General features: G+C 44.4%; 2 protein-coding genes across 30 annotated transcripts in view; one reads left to right on the forward strand and one right to left on the reverse strand.

Moving 5' to 3' along the window:
* Nucleotides 1-27889, reverse strand: part of LOC110501351 (peripheral plasma membrane protein CASK) — a 202496-nt gene that overhangs the window by 68771 nt on the left and 105836 nt on the right. For all 28 annotated transcript variants that reach the window (XM_090215447.1, XM_090215444.1, XM_090215440.1 and 25 more), the window contains exons 4-5: nt 26744-26821; nt 25864-25936 (exon numbers count right to left, since the gene is read on the reverse strand). In XM_090215447.1, coding sequence (XP_090071573.1) covers nt 25864-25936; nt 26744-26821 — 151 coding nt within the window. The remainder of the gene's footprint in view (nt 1-25863; nt 25937-26743; nt 26822-27889) is intronic.
* Nucleotides 851-11892, forward strand: LOC110501353 (cysteinyl leukotriene receptor 2). Of its 2 annotated transcripts, XM_090215473.1 has the most exons (4): nt 899-1057; nt 9369-9501; nt 10411-10756; nt 10881-11892. In XM_090215473.1, the coding sequence occupies exons 3-4, from the start codon at nt 10520-10522 to the stop codon at nt 11619-11621; spliced, it is 978 nt and encodes a 325-aa protein (XP_090071599.1). In that variant the 5' UTR covers nt 899-1057; nt 9369-9501; nt 10411-10519; the 3' UTR covers nt 11622-11892. The 2 variants fall into 2 exon arrangements, with proteins under 2 accessions (XP_021434546.3, XP_090071599.1); XM_021578871.3 differs by lacking the exon at nt 9369-9501 and having other exon boundaries at nt 851-1057.

A 27889-nucleotide genomic window follows, 5' to 3' on the forward strand; every position in this document is an offset into this window, starting at 1 on the left:
ACACACACACACACACACAAAGACCTGCACATTGACACACACAACCTGTTACATCATAGAATGAGAATACAATAAGTAGACACTGAAGCAAAGTGCTGTAGCAGTAGCAATACTTCTGGATTTTGACAATTAGTCCCTTTATCTACTTCCCAGAGTCAGACAAACTTGTGGATATGTTTTATGTCTCTGTGTCCAGTATGAAGGAAGATAGAGGTAGTTTCACGAGCCAATGCTAACTAGTGTTAGCGCAATGACTGGAAGTCTATGGGTATCTGCTAGCATGCTAGTAGATACCCATAGACTTCTAATACTTGCGCTAACACTAGTATTGTAATTTGCCTTGTTTCAGGGTGGAGCTCATTAGAATAAAACTCCACACGCTTTGCAATTGTTCATTTTTACAGACACTCTTACCACACCATAGTGCCATCAGACTTTGATACCAATGTAGTGAAAGGGGGCCACAACATTGTGAACCACTATAAAGAAATGGTATAGAAAAGTATTTTGCATTCTGAAAATATAAATGACAGCTTTTGAAATGATCTTGTTACAAAGATCTTGTTACATTAGAAGTAATTAAAACATGTATTTCCAATACATGCAACAGAAATACTGTCCATATGGTCATAGCTCAATAACCCAACTAAGTGCCCCAACTGCTGGGTCAAGAATAACCCAAAATGTGTTCTGTCCACTATTTACCCAGCACTGGGTTGCTTTTTAACCCAGCATTATTTTGAGTGTAGTGGGTGCACATTTGTGGTGGATGAGGTGATTTTCCTCCCCTAACAGAGCTTTGAGAATCTGGAAAGGCACTATATAAATGCAACAAATTATTATTATCAACACAGGATGCGAGAGAGAGAGAGAGAGAGAGAGAGACCTTGAGTGAGGTAGAGAGGTCGTAACAGGAAGAGAGATAGACAAAGTTAAAAGGAAGTGTTCATGTCTGATGCTAGTGAAAGATGAATATAACAACACATGATATACAACAAATGTCTTCCGTCAACCCATCTGGTCACTGGCTCAACGGAACCAGCAACGATCCACAAAGGTAAGATTTCTATATTCAACTCATCTACAGTTGGTACCAGGCATAGGAGGCGCATGAGTGTCAAGTTTGGGGACCTTCATTTTCACCATGCTTTCCATACATCATTGCATTTTCAGACTGCAAGATAGCCTACTATTTGTAATATGATGAGTAAATTGGATAGTCATCATTTAGGCTAATAATATAACTCAAACACTGTTTGCAAAAAAATACATTTCAATGCATAGCTGAGCACGTGTAGAGTAGGCCTAGGCTAGTATAGGCTATACCAGATATGTCTCTTCTTTCTTTGTGCAGGAAAAATGTGGCATTTTAAAAACACATTTCATGCAATTCTACTACACTTTATACACTGCTCAAAAAAATAAAGGGAACACCTAAACAACACAATGTAACTCCAAGTCAATCACACTTCTGTGAAATCAAACTGTCCACTTAGGAAGCAACACTCAGTGACAATACATTTCACATGCTGTTGTGCAAATGGAATAGACAACAGGAGGAAATTATAGGCAATTAGCAAGACACCCCCAATAAAGGAGTGGTTCTGCAGGTGGTAATCGCAGACCACTTCTCAGTTCCTATGCTTCCTGGCTGATGTTTTGGTCACTTTTGAATGCTGGCAGTGCTTTCACTCTAGTGGTAGCATGAGACGGAGTCTACAACCCACACAAGTGGCTCAGGTAGTGCAGCTCATCCAGGATGGCACATCAATGCGAGCTGTGGCAAGTAGGTTTGCTGTGTCTGTCAGCGTAGTGTCCAGAGCATGGAGGCGCTACCAGGAGACAGGCCAGTACATCAGGAGACGTGGAGGAGGCCGTAGGAGGGCAACAACCCAGCAGCAGGTCCGCTACCTCCGCCTTTGTGCAAAGAGGAGCAGGAGGAGCACTGCCAGAGCCCTGCAAAATGACCTCCAGCAGGCCACAAATGTGCATGTGTCTGCTCAAACGGTCAGAAACAGACTCCATGAGGGTGGTATGAGGGCCCGACGTCCACAGCTGGGGGTTGTGCTTACAGCCCAACACCGTGCAGGACGTTTGGCATTTGCCAGAGAACACCAAGATTGGCAAATTCGCCACTGGCACCCTGTGCTCTTCACAGATGAAAGCAGGTTCACACTGCAATATGTGACAGACGTGACAGTCTGGAGACGCCGTGGAGAACGTTCTGCTGCCTGCAACATCCTCCAGCATGACCGGTTTGGCGGTGGGTCAGTCATGGTGTGGGGTGGCATTTCTTTGGGGGGCCGCACAGCCCTCCATGTGCTCGCCAGAGGTAGCCTGACTGCCATTAGGTACCGAGATGAGATCCTCAGACCCCCTTGTGAGACCATATGCTGGTGCGGTTGGCCCTGGGTTCCTCCTAATGCAAGACAATGCTAGACCTCATGTGGCTGGAGTGTGTCAGTAGTTCCTGCAAGAGGAAGGCATTGATACTATGGACTGGCCCGCCCGTTCCCCAGACCTGAATCCAATTGAGCACATCTGGGACATCATGTCTCGCTCCATCCACCAACGCCACGTTGCACCACAGACTATTCAGGACTTGGCAGATGCTTTAGTCCAGGTCTGGGAGGAGATCCCTCAGGAGACCATCCGCCACCTCATCAGGAGCATGCCCAGGCGTTGTAGGGAGGTCATACAGGCACGTGGAGGCCACACACACTACTGAGCCTCATTTTGACTTGTTTTAAGGACCTTACATCAAAGTTGGATCAGCCTGTAGTGTGGTTTTCCACTTTAATTTTGAGTGTGACTCCAAATCCAGACATCCATGGGTTGATACATTTGATTTCCATTGATCATTTTTGTGTGATTTTGTTGTCAGCACGTTCAACTATGTAAAGAAAAAAGTATTTAATAAGAATATTTCATTCATTCAGATGTGTTATTTTAGTGTTCCCTTTATTTTTTTTGAGCAGTGTCTGATCGGAGACCTTAGCAGACAGTTTTTTTATATGACAAATGACTGGGTAGCCAACTCTGCTGACAATTACAAACATATCAATAAAACAAAACATTGTCCATATAATAGGCCCACGAGAAGGGGAGACACAAATAGAATATGACGTCCATCTAAACTAGAGAAGGAAATTATTGGACAAAAACTTACTTAAGTGGCACTAACCAGTCAATGATAAAGAGTGAATATGCATTGTGCACACTCAACGGGGATATTGCCGATGCTCTCCGCTGGTGCAATTCTCTTCTATTTACAGCAATAACTATTTGCTTTTCAAACTATGTTTACCCGCGATTGCATTTTGAAATATTGTGATATTCCTGGCTGGGCCTCTACTTTTCACTAATAGTCGCAACTTAACAATCATGTATTTGGTATTTGCTGCGCGTGCTGCCCAAATTGCGAGCGCTGCCTTTCCTTCCGACTGTAACCAATTGTTGTTGTTTTTTAAAAGAAGCTAATGATTCTCTGTGGCCAAATCATGCTTTTCTAGCCTATTTTAATAATTGTAATTCTTTCTGTATAGACAGGAGTAGGCTAATTAGGCTATATCATTTTGGCAATTCAATTTACTTAAGGAAAGCTTAGCTTTCCCTGCCTATGGTACCAGGTCGTCATGCACCTGAACCAACCTTTCCTGCAACCTAGAGCCATCATCCTTATGCCTGATTCTATGTAAATAAATATGTACATTTTTCTGCATGTTATCTAAGCATACCTTTTAACCTGTTCATTTGTCATTTGAATTTAGGACATTTAGGACAATTTAGCACATGGATTCTTTAAGAACTGTTATGCCTTAGGAGTTTAGTACAACTGGAATATAGTATCATAACCCAATAATTGAAGCAATCTTTGTATTTTCTAAAGTCTATCAACCTTGCCAGCAGGCATGCCAGCAAAGATACTGTAGTTGAGGTTGGGAACCTGTTCAACAGCAGTAACAATCATCTGACATCAGAGCGCGGCGTATGTTTGCAGTTGAACGCTGAAACCTGAATTAAAGAAGGTTTAAAAGCTGACAGTGTTTTTATATACTTTTATTTTATTTGGAATCCTGCGGCTCTGTTGGGCTAAATTGCTGTGAGCGCTGCTATCTGTCCTGGGATCCTACCAGATTCCATATAGGGGGAGAGACGCGAAAGCCCAGCTAGCCTAGCTGGCTCGGCGGTCTCAAATGGAGGCCGCTATTGAACGTTTCCAACATCGCAGGAGCTGTGTTTACTTTGCTATTTGGACCTCGTTTGGACCTCGTTGACTTTCAATGTAGCAACTGCTTGCTTGTGGAGGACTACAGGAGCGAATTAGCTACTCTTAGCAAGCAAGTAGTTAACCTACATAAGCTACTGGAGAACCCACGCCCACCTACTTTTTATTTTTCTTCCAACCCAGGAGCCGGATGCCGCTCTGGTCTGGTGGAAGTTTCCCCATCGCTTCGGCTCTCCACAGCCGACTGGCCGGTGCTAGGCAGGGTTCCATCCCCGACTCGGTATCCCCCTTCCCTGGAGAACGGAGCTGATCTCGATCCAACTAACCAGCCATGGAGGTACATCACTCACCGTGGAAGTCGAGGAAGGCGTCCTCTGGCAACGGGGGTCTCCATGGAGATGTTGAGCCCGGAACTGACACAGACCAGAAACAGCTTTGCCGCCCTGGATCCAGAGGTTCCGGCGTCTTTGTCTGTGGTGGCTTCCCAATCAAGATCGGATCCGGAGGTATCTGTGTCTTCGTCCTCGGCTCTGTCTCCCTCTCCAGTGGCTTCTTCCTCGGGTTCAGATCCCCGGAGCTCCCAGCCTCACCAGACTGCGAGGCTGCCTGAGAGACCGGCCCAATTCAACATCACCAGCTGTCATCATAGGCAGCTCTATGGTGAGAGAAACATCTCGGTCCCCAAGGAAAAAACCCTGTGCTACCTAAGAGCAAGAGTACAGGACATAACAAGGCTGCTTCCGACTGACCTGACACTGCGTAGTCCATGTGGGGTCAAACGACCTCAGGGGGGCTAGCTCGGAACAAAAACGGCCCATCATTTTAGGTCCAGTACCCTCGTGGGTGTGAAAGATTCAGCAGACTACTGGTATTACACATCTGGCTAAAGACTACTGTATCTCTGCTGGAGTCACTTTTCTTGATAACTTTGACACCTTCTGGAAACAGAAGATACTCTACATGATTGATGGAGTCCATCCAAATCATCTGGCCTCCTGGACTCTGTCCATGCATTTCAAGGCTGCGTTGAAACAATGACTGGTAAATGATCCAAGACCAGCTCAGTTAATCCATACCATTGCGACAATGAGTCGTCATAATGCTGCACCAAATGTACATGATCTTAAGGGCATTGGTAAACACATTTAATTTATGTACTCCTAATTGCACCGAATACATCTGTTTATCCTCCAGCTATTGTAAGCAGTAATTATGAGCCTATAAACCAGAGTTACACTGTTAGCACTGAGGCGGTGTGCAATAGTAGGAAGACCACTTCATGCAGCTCACCCTACACTATCAGTGTAAATAACAGAAGTAAGTCTACCTCTGATAAGCTTCCCAGTAAAGCATTAAAAACAATCAAGCAACCTAGAAAAGTGCTAAAAAATAGTCAATATTAACATATGTAGCCTAAGAAACAAGGTCCATGAAGTCAACTTGTCCATGAAGGTCCTGTAACTCACTTAGATAATACCTTTGATGATACAGTGGTAGCAATACATGGTTATAACATCTACCGAAAAGACAGAAATGCCGGAGGCGGTGTTGCGGTCTATATTCAGAACAACATTCCTGTAAAGCTTAGAGACGATAGAATGTTAAATACTGTTGAAGTAATATGGCTACAGGTTCATCTGCCTCACCTAAAGCCCATTCTTGTGGGAAGCTGCTATAGACCACCAAGTGCTAACAGTCAGTATCTGGATAATGTGTGTGAAATGCTTGATAATGTATGTGATATCAACAGAGAATAATATTTTCTGGGTGATTTAAATATTGACTGGCTATCATCAAGCTGCCCACTCAGGAAAAAACTTCCAACTGTAACCAGGGTAGTTACAACCTACCAACCTACCAGGGTAGTTACAAACAGCACAGGAATTAAATCATCAACATGTATTGATCACATTTTTACTAACACTGCAGATATTTGCTTTAAAGCAGTATCCAAATCCATCGGATGTAGTGATCACAATATTATCTAGGAAAACCAAAGTTCCAAAGGCTGGGCCTAATATAATGTATAAGAAGTCATACAATACGTTTTGTTGTGATTCATATGTTGATGATGTAAAGAATATTTGCTGGTCTGTGGTGTGTAATGAGGAGCGACCAGATGCTGCACTTGACGCATTTATGAAACTACTTATTCCAGTTACTAACAAGCACGCACCCATTAAAAACATTACTGTAAAAACTGTTAAATCCCCTTGGACTGATGAGGAATTGAAAAATTGTATGGTTGAGAGGAATGAGGAAAAAGGTATGGCAATTAAATCTGGCAGCCCAACTGTTTGGCAAACGTACTGCAAATTAAGAAATCGTGACTGAACTAAATAAAAATAAAAAGAAACTACACTATGAAACAAATCAATTATATAAAGAATGATAGAAAAAGCTTTGTGGCACCTTAAATAACATTTGAATTCCATAAAGTCAGTGTGGAAGAGGTGAAAAAAGTATTGTTTTCTATCAACAATGACAAGCCACCAGGGTCTGACAACTTAGATGGAAAATGACTGAGGATGATAGCAGACGATATTGCCACTCCTATTTGTCACCTCTTCAAAGTCTACAGGAAAATGTCTGACCTCAGGCCTGGAGGGAAGCTTAAGTAATTCCGCTACCCAAGAATAGTAAAGCCCCCTTTACTGGCTCAAATAGCTGACCAATCAGCCTGTCACCAACCCTGAGTAAAATTATGTTTGACCAGATACAATGCTATTTTACAGTAAATAAATTGACAACAGAATTTCAGCATGCTTATAGGGAAGAACACTCAACAAGAACAGCTCTTACACAAATGACTGATGATTGGCTGAGAGAAATTGATGATAAAATGATTGTGGGGGCTGTCTTGTTAGATTTCAGTGCAGCTTTTGACATTATCGATCATAGACTGCTGCTGGAAAAACTGATGTGTTATGGCTTTACACCCCCTGCTATAATGTGGATAAAGAGTTACTTGTCTAACAGAACAGTGTTCTTTAATGGTAGCCTCAAACATAATTCAGGTAGAATCAGGAATTCCCCAGGGTAGCTGTTTAGGCCCCTTGCTTTTTAATTTTTTTACTAACGACATGCCACTGACTTTGAGTAAAGCCAGATTTTATATGTATGTGGATGACTCAACACTATACACGTCAGCAAATACAGCGACTGAAATTACTGTAACACTCAATAAAGAGCTGCAGTTAGTTTCAGAGTGGGTGGCAAGGAATAAGTTAGCCCTAAATATTTCTAAAACTAAAAGCAATGTATTAGGAACAAAACACTCACTAAACCCTAAACATCAACTAAATATTGTAATAAATGATGTGGAAATTGAGCAAGTTGAGATGACTAAACTGCTTGGAGAAAAACTAGATTGTAAACTGTCATGGTCAAAACACATTGATGCAGTAGTAGCCAAGATGGGGAGAAGTCTGTCTATAATAAAGTGATGCTCTGCCTTCTTAACAACACTATCAACAAGGCAGGTACTATAGGCCCTAGTTTTGTCGCACCTTGACAACTGTTCAGTCGTGTGGTCAGGTGCCATAAAAAAGGAAAATTGCAATTGACTCAGAACAGGGCAGCACGGCCCTTGGATGTACACAGAGAGCTAACATTAATAATATGCATGTCAATCTCTCCAGCTGAAAGTGGAGGAGAGATTGACTTCATCACTACTTTTATTTATGAGAGGTATTGACATGTTGAAAGCACCGAACTGTCTGTCTAAACTACTGGCACACAGCTCGGACACCTATGATTACCCCATAAGACATGCCACAAGAGGTCTCTTCACAGTCCCCAAGTCCAGATCAGATTATGGGAGGCACACAGTACTACATAGAGCCATGAATACATGGAACTCTATTCCACATCCAGTAACTGATGCAAGCAGTAAAATTTGATTTAAAAAAACAGATAAAAAACACCTCGTGGAACAACACCTTACAAACATCAGCACACACACCAGATAACATTCAAACTATATATACACATGGATTTAGTACTGTAGATACAGTTGAAGTCGGAAGTTTACATACACCTTAGCCAAATACATTTAAACTCAGTTTTTCACAATTCCTGACATTTAATCCTAGTAAAAATTCCCTGTCTTAGGTCAGTTAGGATCCCCACTTTATTTTAAGAATGTGAAATGTCAGAATAATAGAAGAGAGAATTATTTAATTAATCTTTGATTTCTTTCATCACATTCCCAGTGGGCCAGAAGGTTACATACATTCAATTAGTATTTGGTAGTATTGCCTTTAAATTGTTTAACTTGGGTCAAACATTTTGGGTGGCGTTCCACAAGCTTCCCACAAAAAGTTGGGTGAATTTTGGCCCATTCCTCCTGACAGAGCTACAGCTGGTGTAACTGAGTCAGGTTTGTAGGCCTCCTTGCTCGCACACACGTTCAGTTCTGTCCACAAATGTTCTATCGGATTGAGGTCAGGACGCTGTGATGGCCACTCCAATACCTTAACTTTGTTGTCCTTAAGCCATTTTGCCACAACTTTGGAAGTGCTTGGGGTCATTGTCCATTTGGAAGACCCATTTGAGACCAAGCTTTGACTTCCTGACTGATGTCTTAAGATGTTGCTTCAATAAATACACATAATTTTAACTTCCTCATGAAGCCATCTATTTTGTGAAGTGCACCAGTCCCTCCTGCAGCAAAGCACCCTCACAACATGATGCTGCCACCCCTGTGCTTCACGGTTGGGATGGTGTTCTTCAACTTGCAAGCCTTCCCCTTTTTCCTCCAAACATAACGATGGTCATTCTATTTTTGTTTCATCAGACCAGAGGACATTTCTCAAAAAAGTATGATCTTTGTCCCCATGTGCAGTTGCTAACCGTAGTCTGGCTTTTTTATAGCTGTTTTGGAGCAGTGGCTTCTTCCTTGCTGAGCGGCCTTTCAGGTTATGTCGATATAGGACTCGTTTTACTGTGGATATATATACTTTTGTACTTGTTTCCTCCAGCATCTTCACAAGGTCCTTTGCTGTTGTTCTGGGATTGATTTGCACTTTTCGCACCAAAGTACGTTCATCTCTAGGAGACAGAACGCGTCTCCTTCCTGACCGGTATGACGGCTGCGTGGTCCCATGGTGTTTATACTTGTGTACTATTGTTTGTACAGATGAACGTGGTACCTTCAGGGGTTTGGAAATTGCTCCCAAGGATGAACCAGACTTGTGGAGGTCTACAATTTTTTTCTGAGGATTTCTTCTGATTTTCCCATGATGTCAAGCAAAGAGGCACTGAGTTTGAAGGTAGGCCTTGAAATACATCCACAGGTACACCTCCAATTGACTCAAATGATGTCAATTAGCCTAACAGAAGCTTCTAAAGCCATGGCATAATTTTCTGGAATTTTCCAAGCTGTTTAAAGGCACAGTCAACTTAGTATATGTAAACTTCTGACCCACTGGAATTGTGATACAGTGAATTATAAGTGAAATAATCTGTCTGTAAACCATTGTTAGAAAAATTACTTGTGTCATGCACAAAGTAGATATCCTAACCGACTTGCCAAAACAATAGTTTGTTAACAAGAAATTTGTGGAGTGGTTGATGACTCCAACCTGATTGTATGTAAACTTCCAACTTCAACTGTATGTGGTAGTGGTGGAACAGGGGCCTGAGAGCACAGTGTGTTGTAAAATCTGTGAATGTACTGTAAAGTTTCAAAATTGTATAAACTGCCTTAATTTTGCTGGACCCCAGGAAGAGTAGCTGCTGCTTTGTTTCGTTTGTGTGGTTGTTTGTGAATAACAAGATTAAGTTTCCCATGTGGAAGTTATCTAGTCTGATATTGCATTGTATTGCACTCACTTGCCAAGTTAAAGAAAGCTTACTGTATATCTGCTTCCTTCATTCCTTGATATGATTAAATTAATGTTAATTCCAAAGAAACCTATTCTGGGTGTTTTCACCAGATCTTCATAATAACTGCAGAAATGAATGGAAACTCTAACTGGCTTTCCTTTGTATGTTTTTGTGGCTTCATGTCTTAGAAAATGTGATGTAAGAACTCATTAGCACACACACACACACACACACACACAAAGTTATCATTACTGTTTATGCCCCCATCTCCCGTCGCTCATTCCCTTCTCTCTCTCCAACTCCTTCTCTCCTCTCTCCCAAATCCTCCTCCCTTCCTCTCTCTCCTCTTCCAGACAGTGCTGGTTATACCCTGACCCCATCGACACACAAGTCAAACCCTGGCTCTACCTGGCCCTGTCACTCCTGGGTTTCCTAGCCAACGGCCTGACCCTGCGTGAATTCATGAGGTCGGGGAGGACCCCTACCGTCATCCTGACCCTCAACATGGTGACCTCTGACCTCTTGCTGTGCACCAGCTTTCTGTTCCGGGTGGTATACTACCGGAGGGGTCACATCTGGTCTGGAGAGGACACGGTGTGTCAGGCCGCCATGCTAACCATGATAACAGTCTTCTACGTCAACCTCTACTGTAACATAATGCTGCTTCTCTGGACCAGTGTGACGCGCTACGCCACCGTGGTATGGATACCTACAACAACAAGTCTTCAAACTTAAATGGATTGATTTTGAATTAGGTTGTTTTTAATATTAAGTTTCTCAATCAACCACTCAATTTTGCTCTCAAATCTTTCCCTGGTTGTAGGTGCGGCCTTGCCCTGCTCTTCTCGTGCCCTTCACTAGGCCCAGAGAATGCTGGGTACTCTGCCTCGTCACCTGGGTAACTGTGGTAACGGTGGTGAGTGCCAATGTGGTACTTCAGTTCGGACGAGGAAAAGGAAGAGGAGTAGACAGCTGCTTTGACATGTTGGAGAATCACCACAGAGAAGCGTTAAACAACCAACACTGCCTGGGGGTGGCCCTGTTTTTTGTGATTCTCACCTTTATTCTGGTCAACTATGGGGGATTAGTGTTGTATCTGCAGAAGGTCAGGGGGTCCAAGAACACAAACACAAGTGAAGGAGGGGCAAGGGAGGGGCGTGGGGTGAGTACGGGGGTGACCGCAGGGGATAGGAGGGTGAGTTGTGAGGTGGAAGAGGGGTGTGGGGTGAGTTTAGGGGAGACGGAGGGCAGGGGGGAGAACATACGGGGTGTAGACTTGGAGGTGCATTCAGGGGCAGGAGAGAGGCAGAGGATGAAGAGTGGTAGTCTGAGAGCACGAAGGAAGATCCTAGCTGTGGTTGTGGTGTTTGTGGCATGTTTCCTGCCCTACCATGTCCAGCGTGCAGTGACCCTGCTCTCACCACACGGGGGCGACTGTGAGAAGTTGAGAACACAATGGAAGGCGAAGAATGCAACTATAACCATAGCAGCTCTGAGCTGCATTGTACATCCCTTACTCCATCTGGCTTTGCGCCATCTGCCCTGCTGCAGAAGACTACAGTAAAAGATACAGACCGAACCCACCCAGCCACTCACTGCTGTGGGCAACTGTAAGAGGCCTAGCTGGTTGAGAGAATGTCAAGAGTGTGCAAAGCTGTCATCAAGGCATAGAGTGGCTACTTTGAAGAATCTAAAATCTAAAATATATATTTGATTTGTTTAACACTTTTTTGGTTACAACATGATTCTATATGTGTCATTTCATATTTTTGATGTCTTCAGTATTATTCTACAATGTAGAAAATAGTAAAAATAAAGAAAAACCATTGAATGAGTAGGTGTGTCCAAACTTTTGATTGGTACTGTATATATACACAGTGCATTCGGAAAGTATTCAGACCCCTTGACTTATTTTGTTACGTTACAGCCTTATTCTAAAATGTATGAAATAAAAAAAAATCCTCATCAATCTACACTCAATACCCCACGATGACAAAGCGAAAACTTTTTTAATTTTTTTTTTTAGCAAATTTATATAAAATAAAATGAATACCTTATTTACATTCAAACCCTTTACTATGAGACTCGAAATTGAGCTCAGATGCATCCTGTTTCCATTGATCATCCTTAAGATGTTTCTACAACTTGATTGGAGTCCACCTGTGTTAAAATCAATTGATTGGACATGATTTGGAAAGGCACACACTTGTCTTTTTAAGGTCCCACAGTTGACAGTGCATGTCAAAGCAAAAACCAAGCCATGAAGTTGAAGGAATTATCCATAGAGCTCCGAGACAGGATTGTGTTGAGGCACAGATCTGGGGAAGGGTGCTTAAAAAATTATTCAGCATTGAAGGTCACCAAGAACACCGTGACCTCCATCATCCTTAAATGGAAGAAGTTTGGAACCAACAAGACTCTTCCTAGAACTGGCCACTCGGCCAAACTGAGCAATTGTGGGAGAATGGCCTTGGTCAGGGAGGAGACAAGAACCCAATGGTCACTCTGACAGAGCTCCAGAGTTCCTCTGTGGAGATGGGAGAACCTTTCAGAAGGACAACCCATCTCTGCAGCACTCCACCAATCAGGCCTTTATGGTAGAGTCGCCAGACTGAAGCCATTCCTCAGTAAAAGGCACATGACAGCCCACTTGGAGTTTGCAAAATGAACAGTATTTTCCACAAGATTCTCTGGTCTGATGAAACCAAGATTGAACTCTTTGGCCTGAATGCCAAACGTCATGCCTGGAGGAAACCTGGCACCATCCCTATGGTGAAGCATGGTGGTGACAGCATCATGCTGTGGGGATGTTTGTCAGTGGCAGGGACTGTGAGAATAGTCAGGATCGAGGGAAAGATGAACAGAGCAAAGTATAGAAAAATCCTTGATAAAAATCTGCTCTAGAGTGCTCAGGACCTCAGACTGGGGTGAAGGTTCACCTTCCAACAGGACAATGGCCTTAAGCACACAGCCACGACAACGCAGGAGCGGCTTTGGGACAAGTCTCTGAATGTCCTTGAGTGGCCCAGCCAGAGCCCGGACTTGAACCTGAACGAACATCTCTGGAGAGACCTGAAAATATCTGTGCAGCAACGCTCCCCATCCAACCTGACAGAGCTTGAGAGGATCTGCAGAGAAGAATGGGAGAAACTCCCCAAATACAGGTGTGCCAAGTTTGTAGTGTCATACCCAAGGCTGTAATCGCTGCCAAAAGGTGTTTCAACAAAGTACTGAGTAAAAAGTCGTAATACTTTGTCATTTTTTTTTATTTTTAACATTTATAGAAACCTGTTTTTCCTTTGCCAGTATGGGGCATTGTGTGTAGATTGAGGGGGAAAAAACAATATAATCCCTTTTAGAATAAGGATGTAAAGTAACAAAATGTGGAAAAAGTGAAGGCGCCTGAATACTTTCTAAACGCACTGTATATGTAATTATTACTATTTAAAAATGTTTTGCCTGTTCTGCGTGTTATTTTGTCATTAATACGTGCCACACATCAGTTTGCAAACATTGTAAAAAATAATAATAATTAAGTTAACAAAGCCACATACAAACATGGTCTGTTAAGAGTGCAATTCGTGTTTTGTTTAGTGTTGTGTTGTGGCTTTGCTGGCATGCATCTAAAACAAATTGGAGAAGTCTGGCCAATCAAGATTTACATGCTAAAATCACCACCGCAAGCAACTATCCTGCACCATTCCCAGAAATGTGTGGGAAGGTTGTATGCAAAATGACCATAGGACAACCACACTCTCACCAAGCTCTAAGAAACATATGGTTCTCAGAACGTTGTGTGCTAGCTGGGAGTACTGCCTCTGACCAATATATAGCACAAACACAGCTGATAATAGCTGTCACATCACAAAAACACATTAGAATGTAACACGGATCTTTTAACAATATATACATTTTCAACACAACAACAACATGCATTATTTGGCTATATTTTCTCTTCAGCTACATGAGTGTTTCTCAGCAGACGTCAGTGGCCCTCAGCCTGTAACTTGGTTCCCTACGGTCTTCCTCTCACCACCTCTCACCCAGACAACTGAAAATAACTCGCACAAACCACGCATGCAAACAGCGTCAGAAACACTCAGGCACAAACTCAAACACACCAACTCTCTCACACACTTCCCCCTCCTCAAATGTAATAGCATAGAAACACAGTCAATAATACAAATGCAAAAGAGACAAACAAGAAAATGGATGCTACACATACACCTTCCTCATTTCAACATATCATACAACTACAGTGCCTTCAGAAAGTACTCACACCACTTGACATTTTTCCACAATAAATGGACTAAATTGAGATTGTGTGTCACTGGCCTACACACAATACCCCATGCATGGACTCACTCTGTGTGCAATAATAGTGTTTATCATGATTTTTGAATGACTACCTCATCTCTGTACCTGACACATACAATTATACAATTAAGGCCCCTTAGTCAAGCAGTGAATTTCAAACACAGATGCAACCACAAATACCAGGGAGAATTCCCAATACCTCGCAAAGAATGGCACCTGTTGGTAGATTATTCAAATAAAGAAAGCAGATATTGAATATGGTGAAGTTAGTAATTACACTTTACAGGCGACTTCCTAACTCAGTTGCCGGAGAGGAAGGAAACCACTCAGGGATTTCACCATCAGGCCAATGGTGACTTTAAAACAGTTATAGAGTTTAATGGCTGTGATAGGAGAAAATTGAGGATGGATCAACAACAGTGTATTTACTCCACAATACTAACCTAAATGACAGAAGAAAGACTGTGCAGTATAAAAATATTCCAAAACATGCATCCTGTTTGCAATAAAGCACTAAAGTAAAACTGCAAAACAATTGGCAAAGAAATGAACTATGTCATGAGGCAAATCCAACACATCATGGAGTACAGCTTCATATTTTCAAGCATGGTGGTGGCTGCACCATGTTATGGGTATGCTTGTATTCATTACGGAGTGGGGTGTTTTTCAGGATAAAAAATAAACAGAACGGAGCTAAGCACAGGCATAATCATAGAGGAAAACTTGGTTCAGTCTACTTTCCACCAGACACTGGGAGATGAATTCACCTTTCAGCAGGAGAATAATCTAAAATACAAGGCCAAATATACACAAGTTGCTTACCAAGACGACACTGAATGTGATTGTGTTAGCTGAGTGGCCTAGTTACAGTTTTGACTTAAATCGTCTTGAAAATCTATGGTGAGACCTGAAAATGGATGTCTAGAAATGATGAACAATTAACTTGACACAGCTTGAAGAATTTTAAAAAGAATAATGGGCAAATATTGTACAATCCAGGTGTGCAAAGCTCTTAGAGACTTACTCAAAAACACTCACAGCTGTAATCACCGCCAAAGGTGCTTCTACAAAGTATTGACTCAGGGGTGTGAATACTTATGTAAATTAGATATTTCTGTATTTAATTTTCAATACATTTGCAAAAATGTCTAAAAACATGTTTTCACTTTGTCAGTATGGGGTGTTGTGTGTAGATGTGGGAGAGAAAACAAAATGTATTTATATTTTGAATTCAGGCTGTAACACAACGAAATGTGAAATACAGTGCGTTTGGAAATTATTCAGACCTTTTTGTTACGTTACAGCTTTATTCTAAAATGGATTAAAAAAATGTTAAAAAATCCCTCATCAATCTATACAGTGATGAATTACGCTTCACCATCTGGCAATCCAACGGACAAATCTGGGTTTGGCGGATGCCAGGAAAACGCTACCTTCCCGAATGAATAGTGCAAACTGTAAAGTTTGGTGGAGAAGGAATAATTGTCTGGGGCTATTTTCCATGGTTCGAACTAGGCCACTTAATTCCAGGGAAGGGAAATCTTAACTCTACAGCATAAAATGGAAGAAAGTCCCCGCAGCAATCTACCTGTCCAACTTACTCTTCTCCCTCACCACCTCTTTCCTGGCCAACTACTGCTCACAGGTACATCCATCTTTTACTGACATTTGGATTGATTCTTATTTTTCTCAAAGGGGATTGGTCATATATGTGACAAGACACAAAAATAATAATAATCTTAAAATGTATTTAAAGGGAAGAAAAGCACCAAAAGATCCCTCGTCAATTCCTTCCCAGAGCCTGGTCTGCCTAGTCCTCCACAGGGTCACACTTGTCCAGAATATCAATATCTACGTCAGTGTCTTAATCCTGACCTGGGTGCCACTCACCCGCTTCGCCACCCTCATCTAGCACACATATGCCACCCGCACCAGCACCTGCGCCGACCCTGCTTCCCTACGCCTTCTTCACCAGACTGAGGAGGGTGGGCTTCACCGTGTGCGCCCGGGTGGCGGTGCTGGCCAAAGTACCCGTGGCAGTTTACTATTTAGTGAGAGAGACAGAGGTGGGGGGAGGGGGCGAGGATGGAGGGAGAGGAGGGGAATATGCTCCAGTGTGGCAGTGGAGGTGCGGGGCAGCCTGTCGATGGGGACGATGGTGGCGGCCATTGTGATCTTCTTTGTGTGTTTCCTGCTGGTGCTGACTTTGTACGTGTCCAAGCATTTGGAGGTCGCGGCGGTGCACCATTGTCAACGACTCTCAGAGGCTGCTGGGAAAAGTGTTCCGGAACATTGTAGTGATCCAGGTGGGAGTTCTGTTTTTGGTTTGTTTTGGTTTTCATTTTTACAAATGAAGTAGACTTCAATTCACTGATGTAGTTGTTTAGTTTATGACTGGTTTTATCCAGGGTTTTTACGTGTCATCTAAACCCTTTTCTCCTTTCCTCCTCTCAGGTGGTTCTGATAGTGTGCCTGCTGCCTCATCACGAGTTCATCTTTATGGTCCAGCACAAAGTTGACCCAGCCACCACCGCCACCAGGGGGCCCTGCCATCCTCTCTCTGCCATCATCTTTTATCCTTTAAATGAAAGGGTGCACTACGCAGCATTTTCAATAGACTATTAGATAACTATAGGCAATATTTGTCCCCATAAATGTTCGGTTCAAGAACACTTCCAGACGAAAATCATGTTTTGTTCAGTTATCATCAGTCATAGGTATACATGAAGGAAAGTTTGAAGCCGTCGAACATCGAAACAGTATGTTGATTTTTGATTCAGGTCAAGAACTTCCTGCTTTGTCTCGCTGCGCTGCGGAGTGCCACCAACTCGTAAATGCATTTCCTGTTGGACAAGACCCGTCCACAGAAGCCCAGAAAACAATCATCAGGCGGGCCTACCATGCAGGCCACCACCAGAGTCAATCCGAATTGTGGGAGGTTGGAGGTGACTGTGTCATAAGGGTCAGGGGCCATGGAAAGAGTCACCCAGGGGGAACTGGAGTATGGGCAGTGCTCTGTAAAGACTTCTTACATTGACCACTTTCATCACTTCAGGAGAAGTGAGACCAATGTTTTTACCATGTGCTGCTGTTTTTTCTTTCCTACTTTATTCAAAGAGAACCTTGTATATTTATTAGGGAGAATAAATGTGGAACTGATACTGTAAGGCCCAACACAGGAGATGAGAAGCAGGTACAGGGAGTGAAACATTTCATACAGACGGACATGCAGCGGAACAGGAACAGCGTCTGGACATAAACACGACCCGGCAAACAATGCTACTACCTACAGGGAACAACCCACAACCTACAGGGAACAACCCACAACCTACAGGGAACAACCCACAACCTACAGGGAACAACCCACAACCTACAGGGAACAACCCACAACCTACAGGGAACAACCCACAACCTACAGGGAACAACCCACAACCTACAGGGAACAACCCACAACCTACAGGGAACAACCCACAACCTACAGGGAACAACCCACAACCTACAGGGAACAACCCACAACCTACAGGGAACAACCCACAACCTACAGGGAACAACCCAGAGGAGCAGACATCGATGCAGGGGCAATCAACACAGTGAGAGAGTCCAGGTGAGTCCAATGAGTGCAGCTGAGCGTACTGATGGTAACAGGTGTGTATGATGACGGGTAGCCTGGCGCCCTCGAGTACCAGGGAGGGGGAGCAGGAGTGACTTATACAGTATGCGGTGTGCTTGTGTAATACATATGTAAAAATGTGTATTATAAATCTTATAGGTGTAAAGCGGTATGTGTTTAATCCTGCAGGATGTGTGTGTGTATTGTTCTGTGAAGTGTGGGTCTTGCAGATGGCTGTCCCCTGGGAGGACTAGACAAAGGCAGACAGGCGAGAGAATCTGCCACACTCCACTGTACACACACACACACACACACACACACAGAGAAAGAGAGATCGAGAGAGAGAGGATGAGAGGAAGGGAGTAAAAATCCCCACTGGTATTGCCCAGAGGCAGCAATTATTACTAACCTACACTAGCTTCAGCAGAAGACTTCTGCCTTCAATCTTTAACCTGTACCCTTTATGCAGAGTGCACACTGTTTGTATTTCCTTGTCTGAATATAATAGTCAAAGTGCTACCTTTTCAAACAACAATAATCATGTCTCTGAGTTTATGCTAAAAAGAGTGACTACCACATTTACATTTGATATTTGAGTCATTCAGCAGACACTTCTGTACACCCAGAGCTGCTTACAGAATGTGTACGGTCGCACGCGTGAGTGTGTATGTGTGCGCATACAAGCGTGTGATTTTTTTTAAATAGAAAAGTGTCCTTCAGTCAAGCATATACACTTTCACACATATTAAGCTCAATTAAGGTAACCAACACAGCATTTTAATCAAAGGCATTTATTTTGGCTCCACTTTAAACCTGATTTATCCTGGCTGTTTATAGCAGATTAGGGCTGTAATTCACAATATCTCTACCATGGCTCACACTCATTAACTATGCCAGTGGTCCACGGGGGGGGGGGGGGAGAGAGAGAGAGACAGAGAGAGAGAGAGAGAGAGAGAAAGAGAGAGTGTGTGTGCGCTAGGACTGGGTGGTATACCGTATTTTACTATATACCGGTATTGATGTCAGGACCGGTTTGGATTTTTACTTTACCTTCTATAACAGTGTTTGGTTTGTTAAATGTGATAGCTGTGTGTAACGTCCATTTCTATAGTTTACTCTGCTACTTGAGTCATCTCTCACTCAAGGCATATGCATATATGATGAACAGAGAGTAGCAGTAGCATAAAAGAGGGGTTGGCGGGTGGTGGGTGGGACACAATGCAGATAGCCCGGTTAGCCACTGTGCAGGAGCACTGGTTGGTCGGCCCCATTGAGGTAGTATGTACATGAATGTATAGTTAAAGTGACTATGCATATATGATCAACAGAGAGTAGCAGCAGTGTAAAAAGAGGGGTTGGGGGTGGTGGGGTGGGGGCCTCCTGCATGTCTCCCCAGCCTGGTGAGTCCTGTGGCAGCTCCACGCACCAGGCTGCCTATACGTCTTCTCACTCCAGTGATGATCCATGGCATGAAGCCTCCAGTGATGATCCATGGCACGAAGCCTCCAGTGATGATCCATGGCCCGGAGCCTGCAGTGAGGATCCTTGGCACGAAGCCTCCAGCATTGATCCGCGGTCCGGAGCCTCCAGCGACAGTCCCTGGTCTGGAGTCTGCATCGACGATCTCCAGTCTGGAGCCTCCAACGACGGTCTCCAGCCTGGAGCCTCCAGCGAGGGTCCCCAGTCCGGGGCCTGCAGCGAGGGTCCCCAGTCCGGGGCTTGCAACGAGGGTCCCCAGTCCGGGGCCTGCAGCGAGGGTCCCCAGTCCGGGGCCTGCAGCGAGGGTTCCCAGTCCGGGGCCTGCAGCGAGGGTTCCCAGTCCGGGGCCTGCAGCGAGGGTCCCCAGTCCGGGGCCTGCAGCGAGGGTCCCCAGTCCGGGGCCTGCAGCGAAGGGTCCCCAGTCCGGGGCCTGCAGCGAGGGTCCCAAGTCAGGGGCCTGCAGCGAGGGTACCCAGTCCAGAGGCGCCACCAAAGTGGCGAGGTGGAACGGGGTCTGCGTCCCGCACCGGAGCTGCCACCAAAGTAGATGCCCACCCGGACCCTCCCCTATAGAGTCAGGTTTTGCGGCCGGAGTCCGCACCTTTGGGGGGCATTCTAGTTTCTTTATTGCTATGTTTTGGCCGGGTATGGTTCTCAATCAGGGACAGCTGTCGATCGTTGTCTCTGATTGGGAATCATACTTATGCAGCCTTTTTCCCACCTTTGTTTTGTGGGTAGTTGTTTTCTGTATAGTTTAAGCTCCTTACAGAACTGTTTCGCTTTTACCTCTTGTTTATTTTGTTTGAGTGTTTTGTGATCAAATAAAATCATGAACACTTACCACGCTGTGCTTTGGTCAGTTCCTCGTTACGACGAGAGCCGTGACACTGATGGAAATGCAGGAAATGATTTTATGTTGAAGTTGAATTGAACAGTATAAAACAATCAGAATGGAGAAAGACCCATTGATATAATTTAGAATATATGTGATGCCACCCTAGGGTCACACACTACTCATAAAGCAAATGTAGAACTTGAATGAATCAAAAACATAAAATACTGCCAAATACAGTCAAAAATTAACATATGATGTGATATTTTGGCCATATCGCCCAGCCCTAGTGTGCGCCACTACAGTGGCTGTTGCACATTTTCAGAGCTGGATTGTCTATATCCAAATGCCAGGAACCCTTGGTTCCCATTACATGATAGTTATCAGTAGACACACCCCATTCCACTCAGTCATAAACAACATTAATCATACTTTTAAGAAGCTTCTGTGGCCACTAACACACATAGACCTGAGAGGGTCAATGTCACTCTACCAGCTAATGTATACAGTAGGAAAAGGAAAAGCCTATTAAGATCACTCTGCTAGTGCTGCCGCTTTCGTCTCATTCTCTTTCGTCCTTCCCTTGTTCTCTTTCGTCCCTCCATCCCTCTCACGGTCTCTTTCTTCTCTCCATTCATATGGAGAATGTGACATTTCCTCCACATTGAGCTATCAGCCGTTACAGATAAGACCCATCTCTCTTCAATTCACTGTCTGGTTGTTTATCAGAGTGTAGATTAGTCCCACTGGCCCCTCTTACAGCCTAGTGAATAGAAATAACAGAACTTTCGGAAGCAGCAAACATTCACTTCTCTCTGTTGCCACAGTTTGAAGAGTAGAGTTCAGTTTTGTTATGTATATCAACAGAGCTCGTTTGCCTACCACTGCATTGCTGATCCAGTAATTACCTCTATAGTCTATGTCTCAGTGGCTCACTGCCCACAGTGCTGACACCACACATAGCGAGGTGAAGGCTTTGTTGTGTGCGTGTGTGTACGTGTGTTTGGTCTTTGTTAAGAGATAACACCACACACACAAAGAACACAAACCAGAGACAACATACAGTTACAGCTTCGACAATAAACTATTCAGTTCAGTGGACATAGTGAGTATGCAGTATTTGAAGGGAAAGAGACAGTGCTTGCCATGGAACAATGCATATGGCTTGTTTCTGCATTACTCTACAACAAATAGAGCTTGCCAGCTTGTAGCCCTAAAACCCAGAGTTACCTCTGGTTTGTTCAGCCATCCCTATGGGGAAAATGATTGTGGAAAGTTTTGGGATAAACGCTGAAAATCAGGTCTGAGGTTAACACAGGCTTAGGAGTGTAACGCTCGTCTTCCTCCTCTTCTGAGGAGGAGTAGTAGGAAGGATCGGAGGACCAATGCGCAGCGTGGTACATGTTCATGGAGAGGAGACGTACTGGAGGTCTGGAGAGCAGGGCTGGCACCATCCGTCCTGGCTGGATGCTCACCCTAGCCCGGCAGATGTGGGGAGCTGGGATGTAGCGCGCCGGGCTAAGAACACGTACTGGAGACACCGTGCGCTCCACCGCATAACACGGTGCTTGACCAGTACGATGCCCGCCATGGTAAGCACGTCTTGGAGAGCTGTAGCGCCGAGCTGGAACAGGACGTGCAGGGCTAGGGAGGCGCACAGAAGGCCTGGTGCGTGGGGCTGGCACAGTCCTCACCAGACGGCTAGCACGCACCTCAGAACGAGTATGGAGAGCTGACTCAAGTGACATCAAATCCCAGACACACTCTGTCGGGCGGATGCTGTGCCTCATAACCAACACAACAACTCCCTCATTACTCTCTCCTCCAATCTCCCCATTAACTCCTTCACTGTCTCTGCTTCGCTTCCGTCGCTCACCTCCAATTCCGCCCTGACCGGCTCTGGTTCCATCCTTGGCTCCTTACGATAAGCACGGGGAGTTGGCTCAGGTCTGACTCCTGACTCTGCCACACTCCTTGTGTGCCACCCCCCAATACATTTTTGGGGCTGCCTCTCGGGCTTCCTTGCCAGCCGTGCCAACTCGCAGCCTTAAGCTGCCTCCAGTTCCTCCTGTGGACGGCGATAATCCCCAGCCTGTGCCCAGGGTCCCTTGCCTTCCCGTATCTCCTCCCATGTCCATTTCTCCAGATAGCTCTGCTGCTCCTCACCATGCTGCTTGGTCCTTTGGTGGTGGGTGATTCTGTAACGCTCGTCTTCCTCCTCTTCTGAGGAGGAGTAGTAGGGAGGATCGGAGGACCAATGTGCAGCGTGGTACGTGTTCATGATGAATTTATTAAACACAGAACACTAAAACAAAAATAACAAGAGAACGAAATGAAACCGAAACAGTTCTGTCTGGTACAGATACGAAACAGAAAATAACTACCCACAAAACCCATGTAGGCAAGAGCTACCTAAGTATGGTTCTCAACCAGAGACAACAACTGACAGCTGTTCCTGATTGAGACCCATACCCGGCCAAAAACAAAGAAATACAAAAACATAGAAAAAAGAACATAGAACGCCCTCCCTAGTCACACCCTGGCCTAACCAAAATAGAGTATAAAAAGCCTCTCTATGGCCAGGGCGTGACAAGGAGATCTAATACGTTTTGTTCTATTAGATAAAATCAGTTAATTAACATGAGCCTTTTTGTGCTTTTTTTAATTACATAAATGCTTCAAAATGCACAAATAAAATACATTAGCTGATGAAGATTATCTCGTAGAACAAAACATATAACATCTCCTAAGCCTGTGTTTACCATAGACCTTATTTTGGCGTTTACTCAAAAATGGCATTCATTTCTCCATAGACTTTGTCCAACGAACCATGGCGGAGTTTGTGCCTACAAAAAAGACGCCGTTACTATTTCTCTCTATAGCCTAGAGTGCACACGGAACGCAGACGTAGCTAATGTTTGATTGCAAGAGATACTGTCTGAAAGCATTGTATTCATACCCCTTAACTTATTCCACATTTTGTTACAACCTGAATTCAAAACCCATAATGACAAAGTGAAAACAAAATGTACTTAAATATTCCCACCCGAGTTAATACATATTAGAATCACCTTTGGCAGTGATCAATTACAGCTGTGAGTCTTTCTGGGTAAATCTCTAAGAGCTTTTCAGACCTGGAATGAATTTGACATTTTTTTCAAGCTCTTTCAAGTTGGTTGTTGATCATTGCTAGACAGCCATTTTCAAGTCTTGCCATAGATTTTCAAAACAGTTATTATACCACTCAGGAACATTCAATGCCATGTTGGTAAGCATTTCCTGCAAAATTTGGCCTCATGTTTTAGGTTATTGCCCTGCTGAAAGGGGAATTTATCTCCCAGTGTCTGCAGGCAAAATCCTCTAGGATTTTGCCTGTGCTTAACTCTATGACAAGCATACCCATAACATGATGCAGCCCCACCATGCTTGAACATATGAAGAGTGGTACTCAGTCATGTGTTGGATTTGCCCCAAACTTAATGCTTTGTATTCAGGACAGATAATTTCTTAGCATAATTTTTTTGCAGTTTTAATTTAGTGCCTTTTGCAAAAAGGATGCATCTTTCTTTTTAATTCTGTGATTTATGCTTCTTGGGATTGAAATGAATTCAATGACTTTTGACTTTCACACATGGGGGCCACACACGATACACTGATTGCCATACAACCCGTGTGTGTGACCCCTGTAGAGTTAACCCTTAATCAGAGAGTAAGCTACATATGATAAAGTAAGAGCTACTCGATACCAATCTCCACCAATGAGAAACCAGAGATAGGTCTAGGTCTCTGATCTGTGCTCTTCTGGCATTAATCACAACCCATAGCCATTGAGCCAAAAGCTGGGTCACCCTCAAAACATAGTTACAAACGAAGAAATGTATGTATATAACATATCTGAGCATCTTCATGCAGAGTGGGTACAGACGTAGCTGACTGACTATGCTGTGATCTTGTAAACCCCAACGTTTTATCAGTGCTGATATATAATGGCCAATGTGTGATAGCGAACAGTGTTTGTCAAGCTCTTTAACAGAGATTGAGAGAGAGAGAGAGAGAGAGAGAGAGAGAGAGAGAGAGAGAGAGAGAAGGGGGATCTATATCTGTCCCCAGCAGTGTCTGGTGTGGAAACTGTCAGCAGTGTTTTAACAGCCTGTGCTTTAGGCTATTTCCGTCTCACTCTGTCTGTGCCTGCTGAGAAAACCACTTCTTTCTCTGAAAGGGATATACATCGAGTATACAAAACATTAATAACACTTTCTATTCCATGAATTAGACTGACCAGGTGAATCCAGGTGAAATCTATGATCCGTTATCGATGTTACTTGTTAAATCCACTTCAAATCAGTGTAGATGAAGGGGAGGAGACGAGTTAAAGAAGGAATTAAAGCCTTGAGACATGGATTGTGTATGTGCGCCATTCAGAGGGTGAATGGGCAAGACAAAAGATCTAAGTGCCTTTGAACGGGGTATGGTAGGTGCCAGACGCACTGGTTTGTGTCAAGAACTGCAACGCTGCTGGGTTTTTCACGCACAACAGTTTCCCATGTGTATCAAGAACGTTCCACCACCCAAAGGACATCCAGACAACATGACAACTGTGGGAAGCATTGGAGTCAACATGGGCCAGCATCCCTGTGGAACGCTTTATACACCTTGTAGAGGTGGGTGGAACTCAATATTAGGAAGGTGTTCCTAATGTTTTGCATTCTCAGCGTATATGATAAGACTGTTTGGGGTTTCCAACATAACTACACCAGCTTCAACTCAGGAAGCTCGTACAACGACTACACACTACTCATAGTTATTGCAATTTATCTCCAAAGATAAAATGTCTGACGTTGACTCATGGTTACGGAACAATATAGTCAAGGTTGAAAAGTTTATCATCTAACCACTGCCAGGACATCAATAACAACGAAACCTCCACCATATCATCAGCTCACATGAGACGTAAAGGATGCAGTGGTTTTTAGCAGCTACATGTCAACCCTAATAAAACCACTGTGTCTTCACGTTCTCACCCAGAGGGTGCCAGCTAGCTGCCTGGTTTCTCACCGCTTCCATCCTGACCAGATAACACCAGCTGTGTGGTTCACCATTAACGAGCCTGATCAAACTAACACTTATATGTATTTCTGTAATAACAGGAATATTGTCACAGAAGGTTTTTTATGAAATACAAAACCAACTAACTGTAATGCAATAGCATGCTTTTTTTGGCTTAGGTATATTTGCTTTAGGTCTCCAGGAGTGGAGTTTTAAATCCCTGAAAAATAAAATAATCTGTCCGGCACATCACAGACCCAGAACAGGGCCGCCAGACAGACAGAAGACAAAATATCGAGAAGAAAAGAAGCACAACCTATCACTTATTCATTGTTCAGACAGAGACTCAAAAGTCTGGGCCAAGATGGGAAAACAGAGAGAACTCCCTCCTTAGCTGTCGTAGTCTGGGTCATGATGGCTGAGGAGAGGACTGGGGTGAGCTTAGCACTGTCGGTAAAATCAGAGCAAGTTCCCAACTCAGAGTAAACACACACGCACTATCAAATAGACACTCCGGCCTACCTTCACGTCTCGATGGATGACGTTGTTGTCATGGCAATACCGTAGTGCCTCTAGGATCTGTCTCATGTAGTGACTGGAGAGGGATAGAGAGCGATAAAACACCATGACTGTTGATTCGATACAACATTGTTGTAATCAGTGGTGTAAAGTACTTAAAGTAAGTAAAAATACTTCAAAGTACTACTTAAGTAGTTTTTTGGGGGTATCTGTACTTTACTATTCATATTTTGGACAAGTTTTACTTTTACTCCACTACCTTCCTAAAGAAAATAATGTACTTTCTACTACTTACATTTTCCCTGACACCCCAAAAGTACTCGTTACATTTTGAATGCTTAGCAGGACAGGAAACTGGTCCAATTCACGCACTTATCAAGAGAACATCCCTGGTCGTCCCTACTGCCGCTGATCTGGCGGACTCACTAAACATAAATGCTTAGTTTGTAAATTATGTCTGAGTGTTGGAGAGTGCCCCTGGCTATCTGTAAATTTAAAAAAAACTATACAATTGTACCGTTAATATAAGGAATATTAAATTATTTATACTTTTGATACTTATTAGTATATTTAAAAACATTTTTTTTTAAACTTTTACTCAAGTAGAATTTTACTGGGTGACTTTCACTTTTGTCATTTTCTATTAATTTATCTTTAATTTTAATCAAGTATGAAAATGGGGTACTTTTTCCACCACTGGTTATAATGTCAACACTGTAATAGCAACAAGTGGATACTGTTGTTTTTAGTATCGTGTGTTTTTCTATTCTTCTCTGAATTTCTTTTTCACTAGTGTTGTGTTTTGAAATGCTGAATGCCACATGGAAGTATGGCCTTGAGAGGCGGAACTCTTCAGGCAGAGAATCATGGGAAGTGGTCTTACCTGGCCACTGCTTCACTGTACACAAAGCCAGCATCTGCCCTCTTCACGATCTCAAAACACAGGTCTGCTCCATCCATACTGTAGGAGAGCGAGAGAGGCCGAGGGAGAGGGAGATACAGGAGGAAGGAGAGGGAGGGAGAGCGAGAGAGGCCGAGGGAGAGGGAGATACAGGGGGAAGGAGAGGGAGGGAGAGCGAGAGAGGCCGAGGGAGATGGAGATGCAGGAGGAAGGAGAGGGAGGGAGAGCGAGAGAGGCCGAGGGAGAGGGAGATACAGGGGGAAGGAGAGGGAGGGAGAGCGAGAGAGGCCGAGGGAGAGGGAGATACAGGGGGAAGGAGAGGTAGGGAGAGCGAGAGAGGCCGAGGGAGAGGGAGATACAGGAGGAAGGAGAGGGAGGGAGAGTGAGAGAGGCCGAGGGAGAGGGAGATACAGGGGGAAGGAGAGGGAGGGAGAGCGAGAGAGGTTGAGGGAGATACAGGGGAAAGGAGAGGGGGGGAGAGCGAGAGAGGTTGAGGGAGAGGGAGATACAGGGGGAAGGAGAGGGAAGGAGAGCGAGAGAGGCCGAGGGAGAGGGAGATACAGGGGGAAGGAGAGGGAGGGAGAGCGAGAGAGGTTGAGGGAGATACATGGGGAAGGAGAGGGGGTGGGGGCGAGAGAGGCCGAGGGAGATACAGGGGGAAGGAGAGGGGGGGAGAGTGAGAGAGGTTGAGGGAGAGGGAGATGGAGAGGGAGGGAGAGCGAGAGAGGTTGAGGGAGAGGGAGATACAGGGGGAAGGAGAGGGAGGGAGAGCGAGAGAGGCCAAGGGAGAGGGAGATACAGGGGGAAGGAGAGGGGGGGAGCGAGAGAGGTTGAGGGAGATACAGGGGGAAGGAGATGGGGGGAGAGCGAGAGAGGCCGAGGGAGAGGGAGATACAGGGGGAAGGAGAGGGGGGGAGCGAGAGAGGCCGAGGGAGAGGGAGATACAGGGGGAAGGAGAGGGGGGGAGAGCGAGAGAGGTTGAGGGAGAGGGAGATACAGGGGGAAGGAGAGGGAGGGAGAGCGAGAGAGGCCGAGGGAGAGGGAGATACAGGGGGAAGGAGAGGGAGGGAGAGCGAGAGAGGCCGAGGGAGAGGAAGATACAGGGGCAAGGAGAGGGAGGGAGAGCGA

Source organism: Oncorhynchus mykiss, chromosome 22 (assembly GCF_057628025.1).
Source record: "Oncorhynchus mykiss isolate SJ-2025 chromosome 22, ASM5762802v1, whole genome shotgun sequence".
Taxonomy (NCBI): Eukaryota; Metazoa; Chordata; class Actinopteri; order Salmoniformes; family Salmonidae; genus Oncorhynchus; species Oncorhynchus mykiss.

What these genes read in the sequence shown, in the direction of transcription:
- LOC110501353 (XM_021578871.3), top strand. Translation starts at nt 969, where the DNA reads ATGAATATAACAACACATGATATACAACAAATGTCTTCCGTCAACCCA. An exon ending in ACCAGCAACGATCCACAAAG is followed by an intron (nt 1,058 to 10,410) that starts GTAAGATTTCTA and finishes CTCCTCTTCCAG; the next exon opens with ACAGTGCTGGTTATACCCTG. An exon ending in TGACGCGCTACGCCACCGTG is followed by an intron (nt 10,757 to 10,880) that starts GTATGGATACCT and finishes CCCTGGTTGTAG; the next exon opens with GTGCGGCCTTGCCCTGCTCT.